A 21920-nucleotide genomic window follows, 5' to 3' on the forward strand; every position below is an offset into this window, starting at 1 on the left:
CCCCCCAGGTGAGATGTGGTATTCACAGCCTCGCCCAGCCAGAGCCAGACACCCTGTGCCTCTCCCAGGGGAAAAAAAAAAAACCAGCTCTTGGGAGAAGCTTCCCACACAGTCCTTCTGAAAAACGCAGCCGCCAGACTAAAATCTGCCACAGCTGTTTTGGCCAGGGTTTTTTCCAACCGTTGTCGGTGGGGTGGGTTCACTTTAGTTTCAGATGGACCATTTGACCAGAGAACCCTTGAACATGTGTATATATAGATACATATACATATACTGCTTAGAGAGGGGGGAGGGAAATAGGAGCTCAGGGTGTATCGTAAGGCTGGGAAAATCCATGATGCAGACCCTTTCCACAAGTACTAGGCAAAGATAAGAGACAACTGCAGCGGCATGAAAATGACTTTCCATGTGGATAGCATTTAAGGAGAAAGAGCGTAGCCTCCGTCTCTTAAATGTGTCCTAGGACCGACAAGTAAATGCGGATGTCACGGTGCGGACGTGTTCACGGTTGTTTCCCCAAAGCATCTTCAAATATTGCTATAGTTCCCCACTGACCCCCACCCCCCGCCCCACGTGCGTATGTGAGATACTGGAATGACACACGAAATGCTGTTTCTCCCAGCAGGAGAAATCAGAGCAAAAACACCCCACCCCTGGAACGGTGCTCAGGCGATTTTTGTCAAGACTAAATGAGTACACAGGGTAGTTTGGAAGCTAAAAGAACACCTGATGTTAGGGAAGAAATTCCAAGACTAGAGTGAATGACACTTGAGCAAAATACTCTTCCACAAATAGGCTTGTGCTTAAATTCTCTACTGCTCTTGGAGGAGGGGGTGAGAGAGGGTGTCTTCTGCCCCCGGGCTTGGCAAGGACATGGACAACCTCATTCCGCAATGAAGTCACTATGAACGGCCACATACACATTGATACTTTTTTTTTTTTTCTCAACAATCAAAATACAAAGTTAAACACAATTGAGCCATTGTTTTGGTTATGCATAATGTGTATGCCTCCAAAAACAGAAGAAAAATAGAAAAAAGTACCCTCACTAAAGTTTCCCCTAGGTCTCCCAGCGGCTCCTGTGTTAGGGACTGCAGGAGACGCAGGAAATAACACTTAGAAAGCTGCCCGATGAGGTATTTATGCAAAAAGAGTGGTTCTGGAGTTAAGAACACACTTTTATAAGATATTTCTCCATTTCTCAAAGAGATCAGAAAAGTAAATCACACACATTGCATTTTATTATTTTCTAAAAGAGGCCTTTGCTCCTTTAGAAAAAAGGAAATGAGGGGAGACAGCCCACCGGTGGGGGTCGCCATCGGAAGGAGCCCCCGCCAGAAAACCAGTCCTGGATGTTGTCTCTGCCTTTCGGGAGGGAAGTCTGGATCTGGGAGGGTTGGGGGGCTGAGGGGGGCTTGGTGAGGGGACACCACCAAGGGCCGCCCGGGTCCCGCAGCGGCGGATGGCTTTTGGGGTGTCAGACGTTGGTCTGGGGAGACGGAGGGTCCGGAGCGCTGCGGAAAGGCATCCTTACCGCACCTCTCTACGCCCAGCACAAGCGCGCTGGGCGCACGCAGGGTCAGCAAGGAGGCTGCCCTGCGCAGGGCTGCAGGCCTTTCTTCTCAGCTCCTCTCAGCAGCAGCCCAGAGGCAGAGGACGCGCGGGTTAGTTTCTCCCGCGTCCGGGCCGCTGGAGCTGCGGGCCGTGCCCGGGGCGGGCGGAGGGCTCCGCCACGGCCCACCCCGGCCTGTTTCAAAAGGGGAAGATCCCCCAGCCCCCTCCCTCTCCCTCAGCACCCTATCTTGAGAGCAGGAGTCTTTATGCTTGAAGATCCCCTTCCGTGCGGGCGGAAGGCCACTCTCTCAAGGCTCCTCTGATCTCCCTAACTCCTTTCTTTCAGGCAAAGGTAACAGGAGCTTCTTCCGGGCTGCGCGCCGTCCCCTGGCGGTCTGGGCGCCGCGCCCACAGTCGAGGTGGGCTTCGCTCCAGGTGGGGCCGAGCACCCAGGCGGTGGGGACGCCGCGGCCCGCGTCGGGGCAACGTCTGGGGGCTGGGCCTTCCCAGGCCCGCGGCACTCTCTCCGCCACGGGTACCCTAACTCACACCCTCATCCGACAAGGCCCAGTCGTGTGTTTCCCCTTCTCCTGGCGAATTTGCACCATCATTCACTGCCTGTTTTCCCTAGAAACCAAATCTCAGTCCTGGTTTTCTCAAGTCAGCGTCCCATAATGCTCTTGATTCTATCACACACACTCACGACTCAGTTTGCCCTCAGATTATTGCGTCACGGTAAACATGCACAGACAGAGAGAAAGGACACACTTTTCAACAGAGAATCAGAGGGGCCGGGGGCTGAAGTGCAGACAAGGCAATCCAGAGCGCCGCCATCCAGGCCCTACCAGAACAGGAAGAGATTTTTGTATTGCAGAGTAAGCTCCCCAACAGTCAGAATTTGTCCCTGAAGAAGGTTAAACCTTAAACACCTGCTTCAAAAAACCAAAACAAAATAATCGGAAAAAAGGAAAGAAAAAAAAAGAAAAAAAAAAGGAAAGAAAAAAAAAAAAAGGAAAAAAGAAAACCAAAAGAACCTCTAAGCCTAAGGGCTTAAAAATTAGAGGCATAGCCTTTTCTCTATTTTCTATATTTATATGAAAATAATTCATGCTTCATGCTAAATACATTATTTACCTTACAAGAACTTTGTTATTTTTGAATAAAAAAAAGTTTGTGTTTTTGTGATTTTTTTTTTTTCTTTTTTCAAAGGAATTCCATGCATTGTGGATCAGAAATTTCTGCTGGCTACACGGCTGAATGTGGAAATCCTTTTGATTTTTGCAAAGATGAATACTGACTGACGTTAACTGCAAACTCCATTTTGAGGGCAGTATAGGAGTTTTGTTTTTCCTTCTTTTTTTGCCATGTTTTACTTTAGTTTGTCCATCAATGTGCCTTTCATCTTTTAAAAATACACCTCAATACTAATGGCAGGTCCAAAGCTTTTTGTTTCCACTTGGATCAAATGATTTTGACAGACAGAAAAAGTTTTGTACCATTATTTCCTTGACAGCTATGGTAATTTCTTGGAACTTGATTTTCACTTGGGCAGTTAAGAAGACATAGCTTGTTTTTTGCATTTTTTTTTCCCTCTTTCGTGTGTGTGGTGTGTGTGTGTGTGCACAGGTGCGTAGGAGCAGGACCAACCTTCAGGCTTATGGCTTGTGGAACCTGCTTTTCATTTAATGCAGAACAGAATCCAGTGATCAGCAACATCGTTACAAACTGACCCAGTTTCTCCTCATGAGTCACTGAGACCCGGTGGACAAGAGCGGTCCAGGGTTTGCCTGCAGAGATGCTACTGGGCTTCGTGGTTAAGAAGCACAGAGGACTGGTGACCGCCCTGTTCCCACCTCACACTGCATGCGTGGAGCCACGCCAAGGCTTCTCCTGGCATCATCTGATGCCCCAGTGGCACGAGCCTGGGTCTGCTCCTAGGGGAGCCAGGGGTCCTTCCGTCTCCTCAGTTGCCTTATGTGGGCTCACTCACTGACCCCCGCTGGGTGCACACCCTGACCTCTTAAACCTAAAGGTTGGGCCTGATCGGTGGTGACCTTGTGCAGGTGCCTTCTAGTGCTGGGTGTGTGTCCCTGCAGCATGACCGCTGCGTCCCTGTGGATTCAGCCGCGGGATTCTGAGACAAGCTGGAGGAAGCAATGGTCATTTTGGCTTTTTCGGTTTTGTCTTCAGGTAATGAAAAGCTTTTGTAAAACGGCTGAGTGTCAACGTGAGTTCTATGGCTTCAATCTCCTTTAAACATAAAATTCTTAAGGGTCCAAAACCAAGGAGGGGGGGGGGGCAAATTTAAAAAAAAAAGAAAGAAAAGAAGGAAAAGCAAACCAAAGGAAAAAGAAAAGAAAAAAATAATAATAAATTGCTGATATTGCCACAAATCATTAGAAATCTCCTGACATGCTGAAACCAAATGGCCGTAAGTTCAAAACAAATCAGTGACTTGTTTTCGTTAATTTTTCGCGGTTTCCTTTTGCTCCTTCTGCCCCTTTGCCGTCCGATTAGTGATGTTGTTCAGGCAGGACCGGATGCCCGCCAGGTGCAGGAGCGAGCCCGCCGCCTCCTTCATCTCCTCGTCGTCGCTCTCGGGGGGCTTCTCCGTGCGTCTCTTTTTGAGGGGCAGCGTGTCGCTGGGCACCTTCCGCGCCTTGGCCGCGGGCGGCCGCTTCTTGTGCGCGGGCGCGGGGCCGCCGTCGCCCGGGGCCTCCCGGGGGCCGCGCGGCCGGCCGTCCTCCTCCGGCTCGCTGTGGCTCTCGCGGCTCGGGCAGCTGCCCTCGCTGCCCTCCGGGCCCGCCTTGGCGGCGAACTCGTCGGGCTCGTCGGCCGAGGAGGACGAGACGCAGTCGCTGGCGGGCGAGGCGCTGCGTGCGGCGGCGGCCTTGGCGCTGCTGTAGGTGTGGTCCTCCTTGGGGTCCCCGCTGACCACCGGGGAGCCGCACGCCGGCTCGCTCTCAGTCCGCAGGCGGCAGCCGGGGAGGCCGTTCCTGCAGGGCGGGGACGAGAGAGGACAGGTTAAACCCCCTGGAGCAGCCCCCGGCAGCCTCCCGAGCTCTCGGAGCAGACGCGGGGACGCCCGGCCAGCGGTCTGCCAACAGGAGCCTCTGCCCTGAGGCTGAGGCCCGAAATCCCTGCTGGCCTCCCGCCGTGGACACGGCCACTCCATTCGTGTGGCTGAGGCGTCAAAGCAACGCTCTCTCGCTGTGACGGTGGTGGAAGCACACTCACTCCTGTCAAACCGTAAGAATCAAGCTGTGCTGGGTTTCACGTGCGCGCCAGTGCGCGGTGGAGATACGCCGGGGACGCCGGCTGGGTCCTTCCGAGGAAAAAAGCCTGCTCTCCTCTAAGGCGGCGCCCGGAGTCTTTGTCAGCAGGCCAAACCTGGTGTTCAGGGAAACAGAGGCGCCTGCCCTGCGTGGCAGCTCCTCGCTGCTGCGGCCCCTCCCTCATCCACTCACGCACACCCCTCAGGATGCGCGGCCCTAGGGTGGGGGTCCCGGGGGTGGACAGGCCAGGCGGCATGAGATCCAGACACTCACAAGGATGCTCACAGATGCTCAGAGAAGCAAGTCATGGTTACACAGCTGCGACACCAACAAGCTACCATCTACTAAACTGACCACCTGCCAGGCGCCTGTGTATCTGCAGAGATCGCATTCAACTCTATAAAGTGGTTCTATTACCACCCTTATTCTATAGATGCTAGAGGCGAGGTCTGGGCAAGTTTGGTGATTTACTTAAAGCCGCACAGCTCATCAAAAGAGCAGGGATGGGAAGCGAAGCCTGGCTCTTGAGCGCTCAGCTACACCACCAGACCGACTCTTCCTCTTTTCTGATCTGCACTGTAAGCAGGTCACCTACGTGTCCCCACCAGAACCCAACAGGACCGTCACACCTCCGAGCATGCTGTCATGCCCGTATGTCCCAGCAGGGAGCAGACCTCCCTTGTGCTTTCTTTTTGGCAAGAGGGACACAGTGTCTGCACCCCCCGCCCCGCCCTGCTTCACGGGGCTGTGGAATGTGGGTGACCGCCGGCTGGTGTCTGGACCAGCGAGGACCGTGATGCCTCCGTGGGGTTCGGTCACACGCTGTGTGGACAGGCGTGGATCCTGTCTGCCTGGTGCACAGGAGGGACCGGCACTGAGGCAACTGGGGAGGAACACTCAGGGAGGGGGGTCACTTATGGCTGCAGGGGGCAGAGGGAGGGCACGGAGACCTGTGGGGGACATGGCGTATGGCCGTGGGTGAGGGGGCTGGGGGTTCTGGGCAGTGGGGGGGGGTACTTTCTGCTGCACCACGTTGGCCCCCTTTCCCACTGGCTCGCCTACCAGTGAAAATGTTTCTAGATCTTGGGATTGTGGGTACACCTGTCCCAACTGCCCCAACTGTCAGCACCCCGAATTCCCTCCACGGCTGGCACCTCCCACCATCACCACGGACTGTGTGATGGTTCCCATGAGAGGGTCAGCCCACAAGGCAGGGCCTGGCCCCTGGGATGTCCTCAGGGCCTAGCATGGTGCCGGGCAGGGAGCGGACCCACATGGGAGGCACTGAGCAAGCGCCAGAGAAGGTGGGATTCTGCAGCAGAGAGCAGGTGGGCTGGGTGGGGGGCCTTCTTGGACACTCCCTGAGGAGGTGGCCCCGGGGGAGGGCAGGGCGGTGCCGTGGAGAGGGAGAGGATTCTGGGAGCAAAGGAGTCAAGGAAAAGGCAAGCAGTGCAAAAGGCGAACTCTTCGTGCGTCCCGGTGAAGGCGCACGTGGGGGTCCCTGCGCTCCTCCTTTCCCACAGGCTGACCCTTCTTTCAAGTAAAAAGTCTGGGGTGTCGGGTAGAGACGGAGAAACGCGCCAGAAAGAAAGTGGCTGCTGCATCTCACTCCGTCCATGCAAGAGGCGGGGTTCTGAACCCGAGAGCTTCTTTCTCTCTCCTTCTTTCAAGGACAAAACAAGCCTAGGCCATAATGGAAAAGAATAGCAAAAAGAAGAATGTGTGTATATATAAATATATAAATGCTTGTACAGGGCTTCCCAGGTGGCTCAGTGGTCAAGAATCTGCCCGCCATGCAGGGGACCCAGGTTCGATCCCTGGGTCAGGAAGATTCTCTGGAGAAGGGAATAGCGACCCACTCCAGTATTCCTGCCTGGAGAATCCCACGGATGGAGGAGCCTGGTGGGATACAGTCCACGGGGTCGCAAAGAATTGGACAGGACTGAAGCAACTGAACACATATATGTGTATAAATGAATCACTTTGCTATACAGGAGTGATCACCACCGGAGAAGGCAACGGCAGCCACTCCAGTGCTCTCGCCTGGAAAACCCCATGGATGGAGGAGCCTGGTGGGCTGCAGTCCATGGGGTTGCACAGAATCGGACACGACTGAAGCGACTTAGCAGCAGTAATTAACAAGGCACTGTAAATCAAATATACTTAAAAAATATATATATATATGCAAGCACGAGAGCACCGCATGGAGACCTTAAAGGCATCACAGGAAGCGAAGCAAAAGAAAGAAGCACATCACTTCCCGAGCCCGTGGATTCGAGGCGGGGCGGGGCAGGGTCCCAAGATCCACGCCCCGAAACCCCAGCCCCACTCCACCACCTCACAGACAGACAGACAGAACAAACTCAGGGAACCCTGTGACTGATTCGGGGCGACCCTGCTGGTCCTCAAAGATGGCTCAAACAGGAGACTGCAGCGTGTCCCCGGCCTCCCCGGGAAGGGAGCTTCCTGTGACGGAGGCAGGAAACCAGCACACTCACGCCGCCTCTGGATGAAAACGGGCGCACAGAGGGAACTTCAGGGAGCTAGAGTTGGAATATAAATGCATCTTCCTCTCACGTGAAGCAGTTAGCTTTCTCTGAGAGTTTATTATTACACACAAACTCAGCAGGAAGCGACAAGCTCCTTCAAATATCAATCACTCGAAGCAGCGCTGCTCATGGTGGGGGGGGGCCGGCTGCACGGACCGGTGTCAGACTTCTGCCGCAGGGTCTGTCATTGCAGGACGCCAACTACTTCACAAAGCAGAGAGCAGGCGGGCCGGGCGCGCGATGTCGGGAGAGGGAGAACGTCTAACCACCCCCTCGAATACCGTTCATCAAAGTGAACGTGGGCTACGTCTGCAGTGCCTGCCGTTTTCCAGCTTCGTTTCCTCAGGAACGGTACTCACGACGATCATGTTAGCATAAATTAAAGCCACCTGACTTCACTGGGACCCCACAGAACCATGTGTTATTCATCTCAAGTAAAAACCTGGTATTAATCCTCTTGTCAAATCGGTACGAAATACTCAACACGGAAGCTGAGAAATCACATTAGTTCAGGGTGGGAACGTGCACTCCTCGCCACCCACAAGTTCAGGGATGGCTTCTGGCCAGACACGGCCGTCCTGCTGACTCGGGACCTGCGCACGATCTGTTCCACTACCTCAGCGCCTCTGCGTGTCGTCACCCCACCCTCCCACCTGTGCACTAGGGTTCTCTCTGGAACTGATGGCTTTCAACCTGCAGGGGCGCATGTAGGGCGAAGTCGTCCTTCTTAGAGGTGTGCTTGAGAACTCTGCTCTTTTGCCAAGTGTGGAGAGAAGCAGGTGGGGTTAAGAGGATGACAGAAGCAGTGCTCGCTGTGCAGAGCTTTTGTCCAAAACGGACCACAGGTAGAAAGACACCGAGGAGGAGAGGTGACCAGACGCTTCCGTTCCCAGCTGGTGGAAGAAAAGATATTCGGAAGGCCTTCTTCCAACTACCATACAAAAGACCCTGGGTGAAGGACAGCGATGTGTTTTTAGTCATTGCTGGGTTCCTTGGAAAATAAGGGGAATCTTGGAGATCCATGTAAACACACACAGACCAAAAGAACTTTACACACACACAGATGAAAATCTTAAAAAAAAAAAAAGACAAAATCTGAAATGTGAGCAGCAGGCATGTAAGGAAGGCAGGGCTTTGTGGAGCAAATGCGGCCTCCAGCCCTGGGACAGGAGCCCAAACTTGTGGGGAGGGCGCTGCAGGGGGAAGCTCAGGCAGCTCCTGGGTTACTGAGGCCCCTCGGGGGGTTACAGCACCCTCAGACACATTGCTGCCCAGGCTCCCAGCACAAGTTCACAAAGCAAAAACTCTCCTGAAGACAGCAACCCACGCCAAGGCCATCAGGATGCCTGCATATCAAGCTGAACCAAGTAGGAGCTCATAACCTAAAATCACCAAATAGCCCACTAGGAACGTATAAATGTGAAAACGCCACGTGGAATGCGGGGACCCGTGAATGATGAGGCCTTCAGTGAGATCCTAGGGAATCAGCGGCAGACAGGGGGATAAAGGCCAACCTGACCTCAGCTCCAGATGGAACTGGAGACAAGAAAAGCCTCCCTTGAGAGTTTTAAGCCACGAGTCTGAAGTCTTGTGGGTGTGAGGCCAGAATTCTATAGTGTGGACCAACAGACCCCAAGCTATATTCAGTTTAAAGTGCCCAGTGGCACCTCCTAGAGGAAACACATACCCTTTTTGGAAGAACGTACTTCAAACCCCAAAGAACTCTCACATATAAGACTTTAAAGAACGCAGGTTCACAATTAAAAAAAAAAGAAATAATTAAATACAAAAGAAATAAGCCACTGTAAGAGAAAACAGAAAAAAGAAAAAAAACCCCACAGAATCTGAACTGTAAAGTCTGAAAATACTGCAATAATTAGACAAAGAATGTAACGTATGTACCAAAAAAATAAAAATAAAAGAGGGAATTGGCAAATATTAGATACACTGGATTACTAAAACCACGTAGACTTGGTTGATTTGGGGATGCCTCAAACAGAATTTCCAGAGCTGAAGAATATAATTCCTGAAATTAAAAAACGCAATGCAATTGAGTTGTGGAAAACAAAACATTAGTCAATTGAAAGATGGATCTAAAGACATGATAGGAAATGCAGCAGAGAGAGAGAAAGAGATGGGAGACGTGGAAGACAGGCTGGGCGGCGCAGAGCGCAAGGCGTCCACGACAGATGCAGCTGGACGCCCAGGGGGAGCAGAGAAATGCGGGGGCACCAATCCCAGAGCAGCAGATGGCTGAGGGTCTTCAGCTGTTATGAAAGTTACCAGTCTTCAGATCCAGAAAGCCAACAAGTCCCATGGAGGATACAGAGGAACGCACACCCAGATACACTGAGTCATCACAGACACACACACACAGACACACACACACACACAGACACACACACACCCAGATAGACTAAGTCATCACAGACAGACAGACAGACACACAGACACACACACACACACTCACACACGCACAGACACACACAGGTTTAGAAGTGTGAGAAAGGAGACATGGCCCCTAACGAGGAGGAGGAGTTAAGATAAAACCAGTGACTCAGACGAGGTAGACCAGTAACCTCAAAACGAGAGAGGAAAAAGTAGCCGTCCAACTACAATACTATCGTCCGAGAGCGAAGGCCCAGCGAGGGGCTGAAGGCAAACGGAGACGAGGGCGGCAGAGGATGAGATGGTTACACAGCATCACCGACTCCATGGATGTGAACTTGAGCAAACCCGGGAGACAGTGAAGGACAGGGAAGCCCCGCGTGCCTCACTCAGTCCACGGGGTCCAGAGTCGGACATGACTCAGCAACTGAGCAACAGCGACAGCAAGAAAGAAGGCAAAATAAAAATATTTCAGACAAAAAAGTCAAGACTTTGACTGAAAGCAGACACTCAATGATAGGAACTTCTTACGAGTATTCTTCAGGAAAAAAGAGAAGACAAACTTGTGCTTAGCACAGGGGTAGCTGGGGCTAAATGCACACACGTCTACATATAAAATAGAGACTCCGTGAGGACCTACTGGAGAGCCAGGACTCTGTGAATGAGAGCCTACACGGGGAGAGAATCTGAAGCAGCATGGGCACACGCACTGAATAACTGAATCATTTTGCTGCACGCCTGGAACTGACCGACGCTGCAGATCAGCTATATTCCAACATAAAATAAAAGTTAAACAAAAGCCCAAAGCAAGAGAGGTCTGAGACGCAAGAGAAAAAAAATGCTGAGCAAAGGAAACGTACTCAAGTGGTGACCCCTGGTGACACCAAGCTGTCCCCTGGTGTCTGTGGGGGCTTTGGTTCCAGGTCCCCACAGACATCAAAATCTGTGAACACTCAAGTCCCTTTTACAAAATGGTACAGTATTTGCTTAGAACCTAGGCATGTCCTACAATACATTTTAAATCATCTCAGGATTACTTGTAATGCCTAATACAATGTATGGATAAATGCTATGCAAACAATGGCTAGTGCACAGGGCAAATAAGTTCTGATTTTTAGAACTTTCTGGAATTCTTTTTATTTCTTAATATTTTCTATCAGCAGTTGATTGAATCCATGGATGCAGAACCTATGGATATGGAAGTTGCTCAGTCGTGTCTGACTCTTTGTGATCCCATAGACTGTAGCCTACCAGTCTCCTCTGTCCATGGGATTTTCCAGGCGATAGTACTGGAGTGGATTGCCATTTCCTCCTCCACGGGATCTTCCCAACCCAGGGCTTGAACCCAGGTCTCCCACATTGTAGACAGACGCTTCACTGTCTGAGCCACCAGGGAAGTTGGGCCAATGATAATAACTGACTTAAAGAAACTGAAATATGAAATAGAGCTCAGGTCCCAGACAAACGCAGCACGTCATCTGGGAGGCGGAGAGAACAGAAGCCAGAGCGTTCCGGAGGCCTCGGACTGAGCAGGAGGGTAACGGTGCTGACTGACCCTGCATGTTTTAAAATATTCATGCTGAAAATTCTAGGATCTACACTAAAAGAACAGAAAGGTCCATATAACTTACAAACCATTAGAAGGGGGAGGGAAAAAGGAATGACAAGTAGGAGAATCGTGGTCACTTTAAAACAATGTCAGTGGGCTTCCCTGGAGCTCAGTGGTAAAGAATCTGCCCGCCAGTGCAGGAGACATGGGGTTGATCCCTGGTCCAGAAGATCCCACGTGCCTTGGAGCAGCTAAGCCTGTCGGCCACAGATACTGGGCCTGTGCAGGGCTCACAATCCGGAGCAAGAGAAGACACAGCAGCGAGGAGCCTGTGTGCACAGCGAGAGAGCCGCCCCGCTCTCAACACCCAGCCAAAGCCCGCAGCAGGGAGCACACAGCACGGCCCAAAGCAGGTGCAGCAATGAAAATACAGCAGCGTCAGAGAGGAACATGGGAGGCGGGGCCAACAAAGTTTGCAAAAAAGGCAAACTGAGATGGTAGAAACGAATCCACATGTCATTTAAAATAGGCTAGTACCTCCATTGAAAGGTAAAGATCATCAATGCAGACTTTAAAAGAAAAAGTCATGTGCCATTTACAAGAGATGACCTAAAACATGAGGACTGAGAAAGGTTAAAAGTAAAAGGAGGAAAACCATGGCGCCATGCTGATGCAGCTATACTAAACCAGACACGATAGATTTTAAGGCAAAAATCGTTACTATAGATAGAGAGAGTCATGAAATATTCAGAAAGGTTCAATCACCAGGAATACATAACTGTTCTAAACGTGGAGACCTCCAGTAAGATTGCTTCAAAATACACCCAAACTGGAAGAGCTGTAGGAAGAAATGGCCAAACCCACATCTCGCCGCTTTCTCCCTTCTCCCCCAGACACGGCTCATATGTAGATTTGAACTCGTGGACATACACAGAACATGTGCTCATAACAGATAAGGTATGTGACTTTGAAGCACACAGCAAATATTTATAATAAAAAACGGTATAAACTACGAGACCACATAGCAAGTCTCCACAGACTTCAAATAGCAGTATCTTACAGATGAATCTTCTGACCACAATGCACTGTAATTAATAATTAATGATGTAACTAAAAACAAAAATAAGCAAAAAACACCTCCTCATAGGTTTGAAAATTTAATAACACACGTCTAAAAACACCTATGGGTGAAAGAGGAAAGCAAGATGAAAATTAGTAAATACTTTGAACTTGTAACAATAAAGAAAATAAAAGGCACCAAAATTTAGGGCTACAACTAAGCAGCGGTTTGAAGAAGAGTGTAACCTTAACCTTTTATATAAAATAAAAGTTCAACAAAAAAGAACAAACCCAAAGAAAGAAAGGAAAGTATAAAGAAACTAGCAGAAATCAATGATGTAGAGAAGAGATACAAAACAGAGTTAATTATAATAATTTAAAAAAGCTCCAAAGTCGATTCTTCTATGAAAAAACACTGTGTGTGTTAAGGTTAAGCGAAAAGAGAGGTAATGAAATGAAATAAGAAATTAAAGGGATGCAACTGCGAAAGACATTGAAAAGATGACAGATATTATAAATAACTTTATGCCACATTTTTGAAAGCAGGTGATATAGACACATCCCTACAGTTACCCAAATGAATTTAAAAAGAAATGAAAAAGAAGTTATACCATAAGAATTAAAGAAATTCACTCAGTAGTTAAAAATCATCCCACAAATAAAACACCAGCTCTGCAGTGTTTTGTAAGTAAGTTCCACCAAACGTCAAGCAACAGGTTAACTTCAATCTCACCTAAACTCAGGGAATCTAAGCGCGAATACTCTCTAATGCCTTATGTGAGAATAATGTAACCCTGACTAAACCTAGATAAAGGTAGCACCAGAGAAACATGGATATAGGCAGATATGCAAAGATTCACGGAGGAGATGCTGGTGTGCCAAAGCGGCTGCTGCTGCTGCTAAGTCACTTCAGTCGTGTCCGACTCTGTGTGACCCCACAGACGGCAGCCCACCAGGCTCCCCTGTCCCTGGGATTCTCCAACGCTGGCGATACGTAAAAAATGTATCACCAGTACATTAGAAATGTAGGTTTTATTTAAAATTAGGAATTTATCATGTAACTCACCACCATGTAAAACAATGAGAAAAAAATTTACAGTTCTGCTAAATGATGTAAACATTTCTTGGATGAAATTCAGAATCATTTACGATAAACTACCATTGCAAGCCAAATATAGAAGAAATATTTTTGTAACGATAAGGTATATTTCCTAAAAGGCCGATAACAAACAGTCCATCGGTTGTTCTTCAATAACACAGCACTCTTTAAGATAAGAAACAACACGGGGGCTTTGGTGGCGGTTCAGGAATTAAGAGTCCCTCCTGCAGCGCGGCAGATGTGGGCTCTGTCCTCGGTCAGGGAACTTGGATGCCACGAGCCATGGAGCAACCGAGCCCCCGCACGGCAATCACTGAGCCTGCACGCTCTGGAGCCACACCTAGAGAGCCTGTGTGCCTCAGCTAAGGTCGGACGCAGCCAGATAACAGATGTAAGAAGGGATGAAACAACGTAAAGACGTCTGTTATCATTACCTTTACTCAGAGGCTCTAACTCTAATAGGGCGGGAAAAACAGGACAGGATATAAGAAAAATCCTCACTGTTATTTATCTGATTTTATACACAGAGGAATCTATAGATAGATTAGTAAATTTACTAAGTCAGTTTATTTAGCAAGGTTGCCTGAAAAAAATCAATATACAAATAATTAACTCCAGATGGATTATAGTATTTAAATAATATAGAAAAAAATTTTTTTAAATCTTTTAGAAAAAAAACTACAGGAAACCATATAATCTCAGAGTAGGGACTTTTTAAAGACACTAGATTTCATTACAAAGTGATTACTGCGCATGAAAACTGAGAGCTTCCGTTCATCAGAAGACATTACTATGGACAGTGAAATGACCATCCACAAACTTAGAAAAGTTATTAGCAGCACATGCGGTCAATAACAGCGTATTACCAAGGAGGGACGTCACTTTGCTAACAAAGGTTCGTACAGCCGTGTACAGATGTGAGAGCTGGACAAGGCTGAGAGCCGAAGAACTGATGTGTTGTAGTACTTTCCAATTTTAGCGCTGGAGAAGACTCTGGAGAGATCCAACCAGTCCCTCCTAATGGAAATCAGTCCTGAATATTCACTGGGAAGACTGATGCTGAAGCTGAAACTCCAATACTTTGACCACCTGATGCGAAGAGCCGACTCACTGGAAAAGACCCTGATGCTGGGAAAGACTGAAGGCAGGAGGAGAACGGGACGACAGAGGATGAGACGGCTGGATGGCGTCACTGACTTGATGGACATGAGTTTGAACAAACTCCGGGAGATAGTGAAGGACAGGGAAGCCTGGCATGCTGCAGTCCACGGGGTCGCAAAGAGTGACTCAACAACAAGATAGTCAATAAAGGGTTATTACCCAGAATATACAAAGAAGTCCTACAAAGATAAGAAGAAAAGAAAACAAGCTGATAGAAAGAGGAATGAACTGCTGAGCAGGCAGTCCATAAAGAGCATATTCAAGCCGCCAGTTAAACAAATGGAGATTGGTGCAACCTCTGCAGTAAGAAGGGAAACGGAAACTGAAACCCTGCAAGATACTGCTGCATAGCCGCCAGACCGGCTGAAATTGCGCAGGATGCCGACTCCATGTGTCAGTGAAGACGCCGAGGAGGGGGAAGCACCATGCTCCACTGGGAGGCGTGTACAGGGATACCAGCACTTCAGAAGGCAACCTGAGCACATTAGCCCTGTACAAACCCAAAACTCCCACACCGAAACATGCATCTTAGGTGAAACTGGAGGCATGGACAGGAATCCCCATGGCAACTCCGTAAAAGCAAGTAACGACAAACACTTCAAATACCTTAAAAAAAAAACAAAAAAAACTGGCACAGCCACACAGTGGAATGTTCTATAGGCACGAAAACACCATCAGTTACAACTGCATGAAGCAAACCAAATAAACTCTGTGATGAATAAAGAGGGCAAGGAGCAAGTCAGAAAAGAAGATATAAAGTACCATTCCAGATATTAATAGATAAAATTCACATCAAGCAAAATTAAATGTGTTCCTTATGGATATCAAAAACACTTCTAAAAGCCCAGGAACAGTACATACAGAATTTGGGATTGTGGTTATCTTTAGCAGCTGCGGGGGCCTCTGACGCCTCCTCCTGCTGTGTAGCCCTTCCTGGGAAGCACATGGGTTCTACAATGCCAGGAGTTCCGCCTCGGTGGTCGTCTCCACGTTGGGGGCAGGAAGGGGCACGGTTTCCTCCCGTGAGCTGCAAGGGGTCCCCTTAGAAGACTGAGACAGCTACGACTCCTTATCTGCGTTCTGCGATCATATACCGTTCTATGTGATCACAGATCACTACAGGAACGAGCCTGGAACTCTCCTCCACGAATCATTTTGCATCCAGCACCATCAGGAGTGCACAGGACTTTTTACATACAGTAGGAAAAGCTGCCAGGACTTTCAAAGGCCTTAACCAATGCCACCGGTTTGAAACACGAGGAGCAGCCGCAGAGCGTGGCTCAAACATCACACAGTGAATTTGCTGGTCACTGTTGCGATTTCTGGACCAGGAGAGCCACAAGTGGAGACAGAAGCGGAGCTGGGGGCCCAGAGGGAGCTCACGCGCGTCCTTCACCCCCTGGCGTTGTTTCCCCCTGCCCCTTTACCACTTCCTCCTCTCCTTCCCACCACAAAGCATAACCTGAGACGGAGTTTCAGAACTGCCTTCAAAGACCATGGTCTCCAAAGATGAAAGCTGACAGGTACTTGGTTTTTAAATTAAAACAAAAAACAGATCAGTGGCAAACTTTCCTTCCAGTGATATCACCGGGCCCCACCCTATCTTCAAACTGAAGGTTGCAGGCTGCCTGAACTCCTGTGACAAACGTGTCCTCCAAGGGAAAGACAAAGGCAGTGGCCAGGAGCAGATCTGAAGCGGACAGATGCATTTTCCTGGTGACTTTATTTTGACAGGACCTTAAGTATTAATGCTTCGTATGACAATGCTGCTGCTGCTACGTCGCTTCAGTCCTGTCCGACTCTGTGCGGCCCCATAGACGGCAGCCCATCAGGCTCCCCCGTCCCTGGGATCCTCCAGGCAAGAGCACTGGAGTGGGTTGCCATTTCCTTCTCCAATGCGTGAAAGTGAAGTTGCTCAGTTGTGTTTGACTCTTAGCGACCCCATGGACTGCAACCTTCCAAGCTCCTCCGTCCATGGGATTTTCCAGCAAGAGTACTGGACTGGGGTGCCATTGCCTTCTCCAACAACAGAACCATTAATTCTTCATGACAATAGAACCATTAATTCTTCATGACAATAGAACCATTAATTCCTGACTTGCTTCCTGTTTCAGGGGTACTGCATTTTCACGTGAGGTCCTTAAAGCTCCAAAAAATATTCAGCAGCCTAAGGTGGTGATCAAATGAAACTTTCTTGTAATTTTATAACATGCTATGGTTTAGACTGGGGCCTCCCTGCTGGCTCAGACGGTACAGAATCTGCCTGTAGTATGGGAGACCCAGGTTTAATCCGTGGGTCGGGAATACCCCCTGGAGAAGGGAATGGCTATCCACTTCAGTATTCTTGCCTGGAAAATCCCATGGACAGAGGAGCCTGGTGGGCTACAGTCCATGGGTCACAACGAGTCGGACACGACTGAGCGACTAACACATGGTTTAGATCACTGTCACGACTCCTTAAAACCTGGGCTTTGCCACAAGTGTGCACTGCCCTGAAGGTGGCCCGCAAACTCAATCTAAGCCTTTCCTGGGGTTTGGGACTGAGCTTCAGGCGCTCAGAGAGGAGATCTGGGAAGGTGCGTAGGGGGCAGGTAGATGAATCATAAAGCTCTCCACACATTTCATTTTCTTTTACGCTTTAAACAATTGTAATAAAATACACAAACATTAAAAAAAAACTTACCAAAAACAAAACTAAACCTTTGTTAAGCACACGGCTTAGTGGTATTAAATACACATAACATGCTGACGTCCCACCATCCATCTCTAGAACCCTTCATCCTGTAAAATTGTGACTCGTCCCCAGTAAACAATGATCCCCATTCCCTCTCTGCACAGTCACTGGCAACCACCATTCTATGCTCCGTCTCCATAAACAGGACTGTTCATTTAAGTGGGGTCATACAGTATTTGTCTTTTTACGAGTAGCTTGTCTCACTTAAATGTCCTCAAGGTGCACCCGTACTGCAGCGTGGATCAGAACTTCCTTCTGCTCAAGGCTGAATATTCTACCGTGTGTACACACTTCACATCTTGCTTGTTTGCTCATCTACTGATGGACGCCTGGGTTGCTTACAGGTCTCCAGTTCAGTTCAGATGCTCAGTCGTGCCCGACTCTTTGTGACCCCGTGGACTGCAGCACGCCAGGCCTCCATGTCCATCCCCAACTCCCGAGGTTTACTCAAACTCATGTCCATTGAGTCGGTGATGCCATCCAACCATCTCATCCTCTGTCGTCCCCTTCTCCTCCTGCCCCCAATCCCTCCCAGCATCAGGGTCTTTTCAAATGAGTCAGCTCTTCGCGTCAGGTGGCCAGAGTATTGGAGCTTCAGCTTCAGCATCAGTCCTTCCAATGAACACCCAGGGCTGGCCTCCTTTAGTATGGACGGGTTGATCTCCCTGCAGCCCAAGGGACCTGCCATACTCTTTTCCACAGTGGCTGCACCACCTTACGCTCCCACCGACTGTGCTCAAGGGTTCCAATTTTGCCATAACTTGTCAACACTTACTACTTTCTGTTTTCTTGCTAGTGCCATCCTAAGGAGGGTGAAGCACTGTCTCACTGTAGTCTTGATCTGCATTTCCCTAGCGATTAGTGATGCTGAGCATTTTTCTGTGTGCTGATTGCGTGTCCTATGTACCCTTTGTGTACCTTTGGAGAAAAGCCCTTTCCCATTTATGAGCAGGTGTGCTTGTTAATCATGTATTTATTGAACACTTGTGTACTGTTTTCTCTGTGCCAGGTATGTAACTGTGTATTAATCCCAGTAACCCCTAAGGGAGGTGCTGGTTTTCTTCTGAGAAGCCTGGCCCAAGGCCCCATAGTTACAGGCTATGGACCCAGGAAACCTGGTTCCCAAGTTCACGTGTGCAATTTCTGAGCTCTCTTGACATATGAAAGGCTTCTCCGATGGCTCAGCAGTAAAGAATCTGCCTGTGATGCAGGAGACGTGGGTTCAATCCCGAGGCGGGGAAGATCCTCTGGAGGAGGAAATGGCTACCCACTCCAGAACTTTGGCCTGGAAAATCCCACGGACAGAGGAGCCCTGTGGGCTTCAGCCCCTGGGGTCGTAAAGAGCTGGAGCTGAGCGAGCACAGCACGGCCCGGCACATGAAGGAGGGCGCGCCCACCAGCTCTCGCTCAGCCCTCTGGCAGGCCTTGACGCTCTCAGTTCCTTGGCACCTGAGAGGCCACTCAGGGTCAGGCCTTGACGCTCTCAGTTCCTTGGCACCTGAGAGGCCACTCAGGGTCAGGCCTCGACGCTCTCAGTTCCTTGGCACCTGAGAGGCCACTCAGGGTCAGGCCTCGACGCTCTCAGTTCCTTGGCACCTGAGAGGCCACTCAGGGTCAGGCCTCGACGCTCTCAGTTCCTTGGCACCTGAGAGGCCACTCAGGGTCAGGCCTCGACGCTCTCAGTTCCTTGGCACCTGAGAGGCCACTCAGGGTCAGGCCTCGACGCTCTCAGTTCCTTGGCACCTGAGAGGCCACTCAGGGTCAGGCCTCGACGCTCTCAGTTCCTTGGCACCTGAGAGGCCACTCAGGGTCAGGCCTCGACGCTCTCAGTTCCTTGGCACCTGAGAGGCCACTCAGGGTCAGGCCTCGACGCTCTCAGTTCCTTGGCACCTGAGAGGCCACTCAGGGTCAGGCCTCGACGCTCTCAGTTCCTTGGCACCTGAGAGGCCACTCAGGGTCAGGCCTCGACGTTCACAGTTCCTTGGCACCTGAGAGGTCACTCAGGGTCAGGCCTCGACGTTCACAGTTCCTTGGCACCTGAGAGGTCACTCAGGGTCAGGCCTTGACATTCTCAGTTCCTGGGCACCTGAGAGGTCACTTAGGGTCAGAGAGTCCTAAGCCGTGCACACAAGGTGGCCCAGGCCGAGCGGAGCTGCTGTGGCCTGCAGTTGAGAAGTTCACGAATGGAGGATATCTTATGCTTCGTTTCCCAAGAGATCCAGAAACAGTTCTTCTGGGGCTATAACTCTCCCATTCAAAGGTATTCTCTGCAAGGGATTTCACTGGAGAGGCAGCAGAAGACACACGCATAAAACTTGGAGAAGTGGGACCAGTTTCTTTGAGGATAATGTGTCTCAAGGACTCCCCGCCTAGGCAAATTTAAAAATAAGTGGGTTTCCGATGTCTAAGGATGGGCCGATCCCTGAGGTTATTGAGTAAAAAGTCAACACGGTAAAGTCAATTACACTATTGACAGATACTCTTACAAGGAGATTTCACATCATAATTACATGCAAAGGAACCCAGCAAATACAAGCTGTGTAGTGATCGGCTAATAAAAGTAACACTTCACCTACGTCAATAATGGTTTCAGAGTTAAGACAAACAAACGTGGCCTTTGGCACTCAGCAGAGGGGAAAAAAAAAAAACAAAACCCAACACATCCCCGAAAGACAAATATTTTCACTTGAGAAGTTGCTTAGACTCGCACAGAAAACCTGTCACACAAAGCAGGGTAGCAAACAGGTCTCCAGGGGGTGCTAATGACCCCTGGCCCTCCTGCCAGCCCCCGCTGAGCGGATGGGGCGGCGGGAGCCCCTCAGGGACCCCTGGTCACCGCCACGTGGTCTGGCAGAGGACGCCTGCTGTGGTTCTCGTCTCTGCTGGGCTGTTTGCCCTTTAACCTCAGCTGAATCTAGGTTCAGCTGACACATGGCCAAATTAAAAAAGAAAAAGAAATTTCAATTACAATGAACCTGAAAGCGCAAAACAGGATTTTCCCTCCCTACTGAACAGTCCTCAGTGGGCTTTACACAGCCTCCTGCAAATACCCACATGGTCATGTTTATGTTCATTTTTCCTGAAGGTGTCGTGCCACCTATTTGCCAGGCACTTAGGCCATAAGGAAGGAAAAGGTATTATAAGCGAGGGTCCCTGACCTTCTGGAGCCTTCCTCTCCCTGAAGTCTCTTAAAACTGAGGCGGAAAGTGCAAAGCTGGTATTGGGATAATGGCTAACACACCGTGGTTTTCTGTTTGTGCAAATGGAGCTTGTCTCTACACACTGCGGCTGTACGTTTTACCGAGAGGATTCTGCTCGGACCTCCGGGGAAGCTCGCTGCTCTGGGCTGTGTGCTTCTAGAGAGGACGGGCATGCAGAGCTGCAGGGCCCGGGCCCCAGGCTGCCTGCAGCACTCCGTGCCAGGCCACCTGTCCAAGCCCACCTGGCTCTGCCCTCCTGAGTCTTGGGTGGGGTGGGGGAAGGGCTGTGACCCCTCCCCTGTGCCCCATTTCTGCAACCCCCCCAGCCACGCCTCTCTCCGCTGAAGCAGTAGTCAACCCTACAGAAGCCACGGAACCGAGTCTGTGATTCCTCCAGTGCCTGCAGGCCCCACCTCTTCCTGTGCCCAGAGAGGCGTGTGCACCAGTAGGAGCCTTCTCCCTAGAGACCTCGCTGGGCCTTCCACCGGTCCCTCCTCTGAGCTCAGAGACTCCTCCTAAGAGGCCTGGATCCCAGCCCCGGCCGCTCCTGGGAGCTCTGAGACCCAGCCTCGAGGGGCAACATTCAGACCTCACCGGACTGCAGTTATTCGTTCCCTCCTTAACACTCCGAGTTCTCTTCCAGCCGCCTGGCTAATAACTCTCAACCTGGCTAACGATTCTTTATTTTGAAGTCTCCCTGTTCGAGCCCCTAGCGTGGCTCCTCTCTCCCAGCTGGACCTGACAGACACACACGTCTGGCCCCGGAACCTGCCTGTGGCCTTTTGCTGCGGCAGGAGCCTAAGTGAGGTGTTGGCTGGGACGGCTGAGGAGCGACTCTTCGACCACAAATAAGTTATCATCGTCTTGCTGCAGTGCTACCGATAACATCACCAACTCAATGGACATGAACTTGGGCGAATTCCAGGAGATGGTGAGGGAAATGGAGGCCTGGTGGGCCGCAGTCCATGGGAATCACAAAGAGTCAGACACGACTTAGCAAGTGAACAACCACAACAGTGCTCTGTTACCTTCTAACCGAAATAGAACCAGTTAAAAAAACTAATATTTTAAATAATACCTCTAGAGGGTACTAATCACCAAAAGTCAGCAATCACATATGTCGTGAGGCTAATAAAACGAGGAGGCAGCTCCTGCTGAAAGCCAGGTCTGTCTTAGGCCTCCTTTCCCTCTGCCTGGCTCTTCCCTTCTCCCAGGGAATGGCTGGAGTCACAGGGGGAACTCCGTTTGCTTAAAAAGGCACTGAAAACACGCTGAGGACAGTAAACTGAAGTCTACGCTTAGTGTCTGCACATGGAAGGAGATCTTTACGGCGTGTGAGAAGAGTCTGCGGC

The 21920-nt window shown here is 50.1% G+C and overlaps 1 protein-coding gene across 6 annotated transcripts in view; it reads right to left on the bottom strand.

Annotated features, from left to right (window-relative positions):
- Positions 1-1219: 1219 nt before the first annotated feature.
- The window catches only part of FOXN3 (forkhead box N3), a 450721-nt gene continuing 430020 nt past the window's right edge, over positions 1220-21920 (bottom strand). For all 6 annotated transcript variants that reach the window (XM_052646565.1, XM_052646570.1, XM_052646567.1 and 3 more), the window contains one exon: positions 1220-4550. In XM_052646565.1, the coding sequence (XP_052502525.1) occupies positions 4019-4550 (532 nt within the window). In that variant the 3' untranslated portion in view covers positions 1220-4018. The remainder of the gene's footprint in view (positions 4551-21920) is intronic.

This window comes from Budorcas taxicolor, chromosome 10 (genome assembly GCF_023091745.1).
Source record: "Budorcas taxicolor isolate Tak-1 chromosome 10, Takin1.1, whole genome shotgun sequence".
Taxonomy (NCBI): Eukaryota; Metazoa; Chordata; class Mammalia; order Artiodactyla; family Bovidae; genus Budorcas; species Budorcas taxicolor.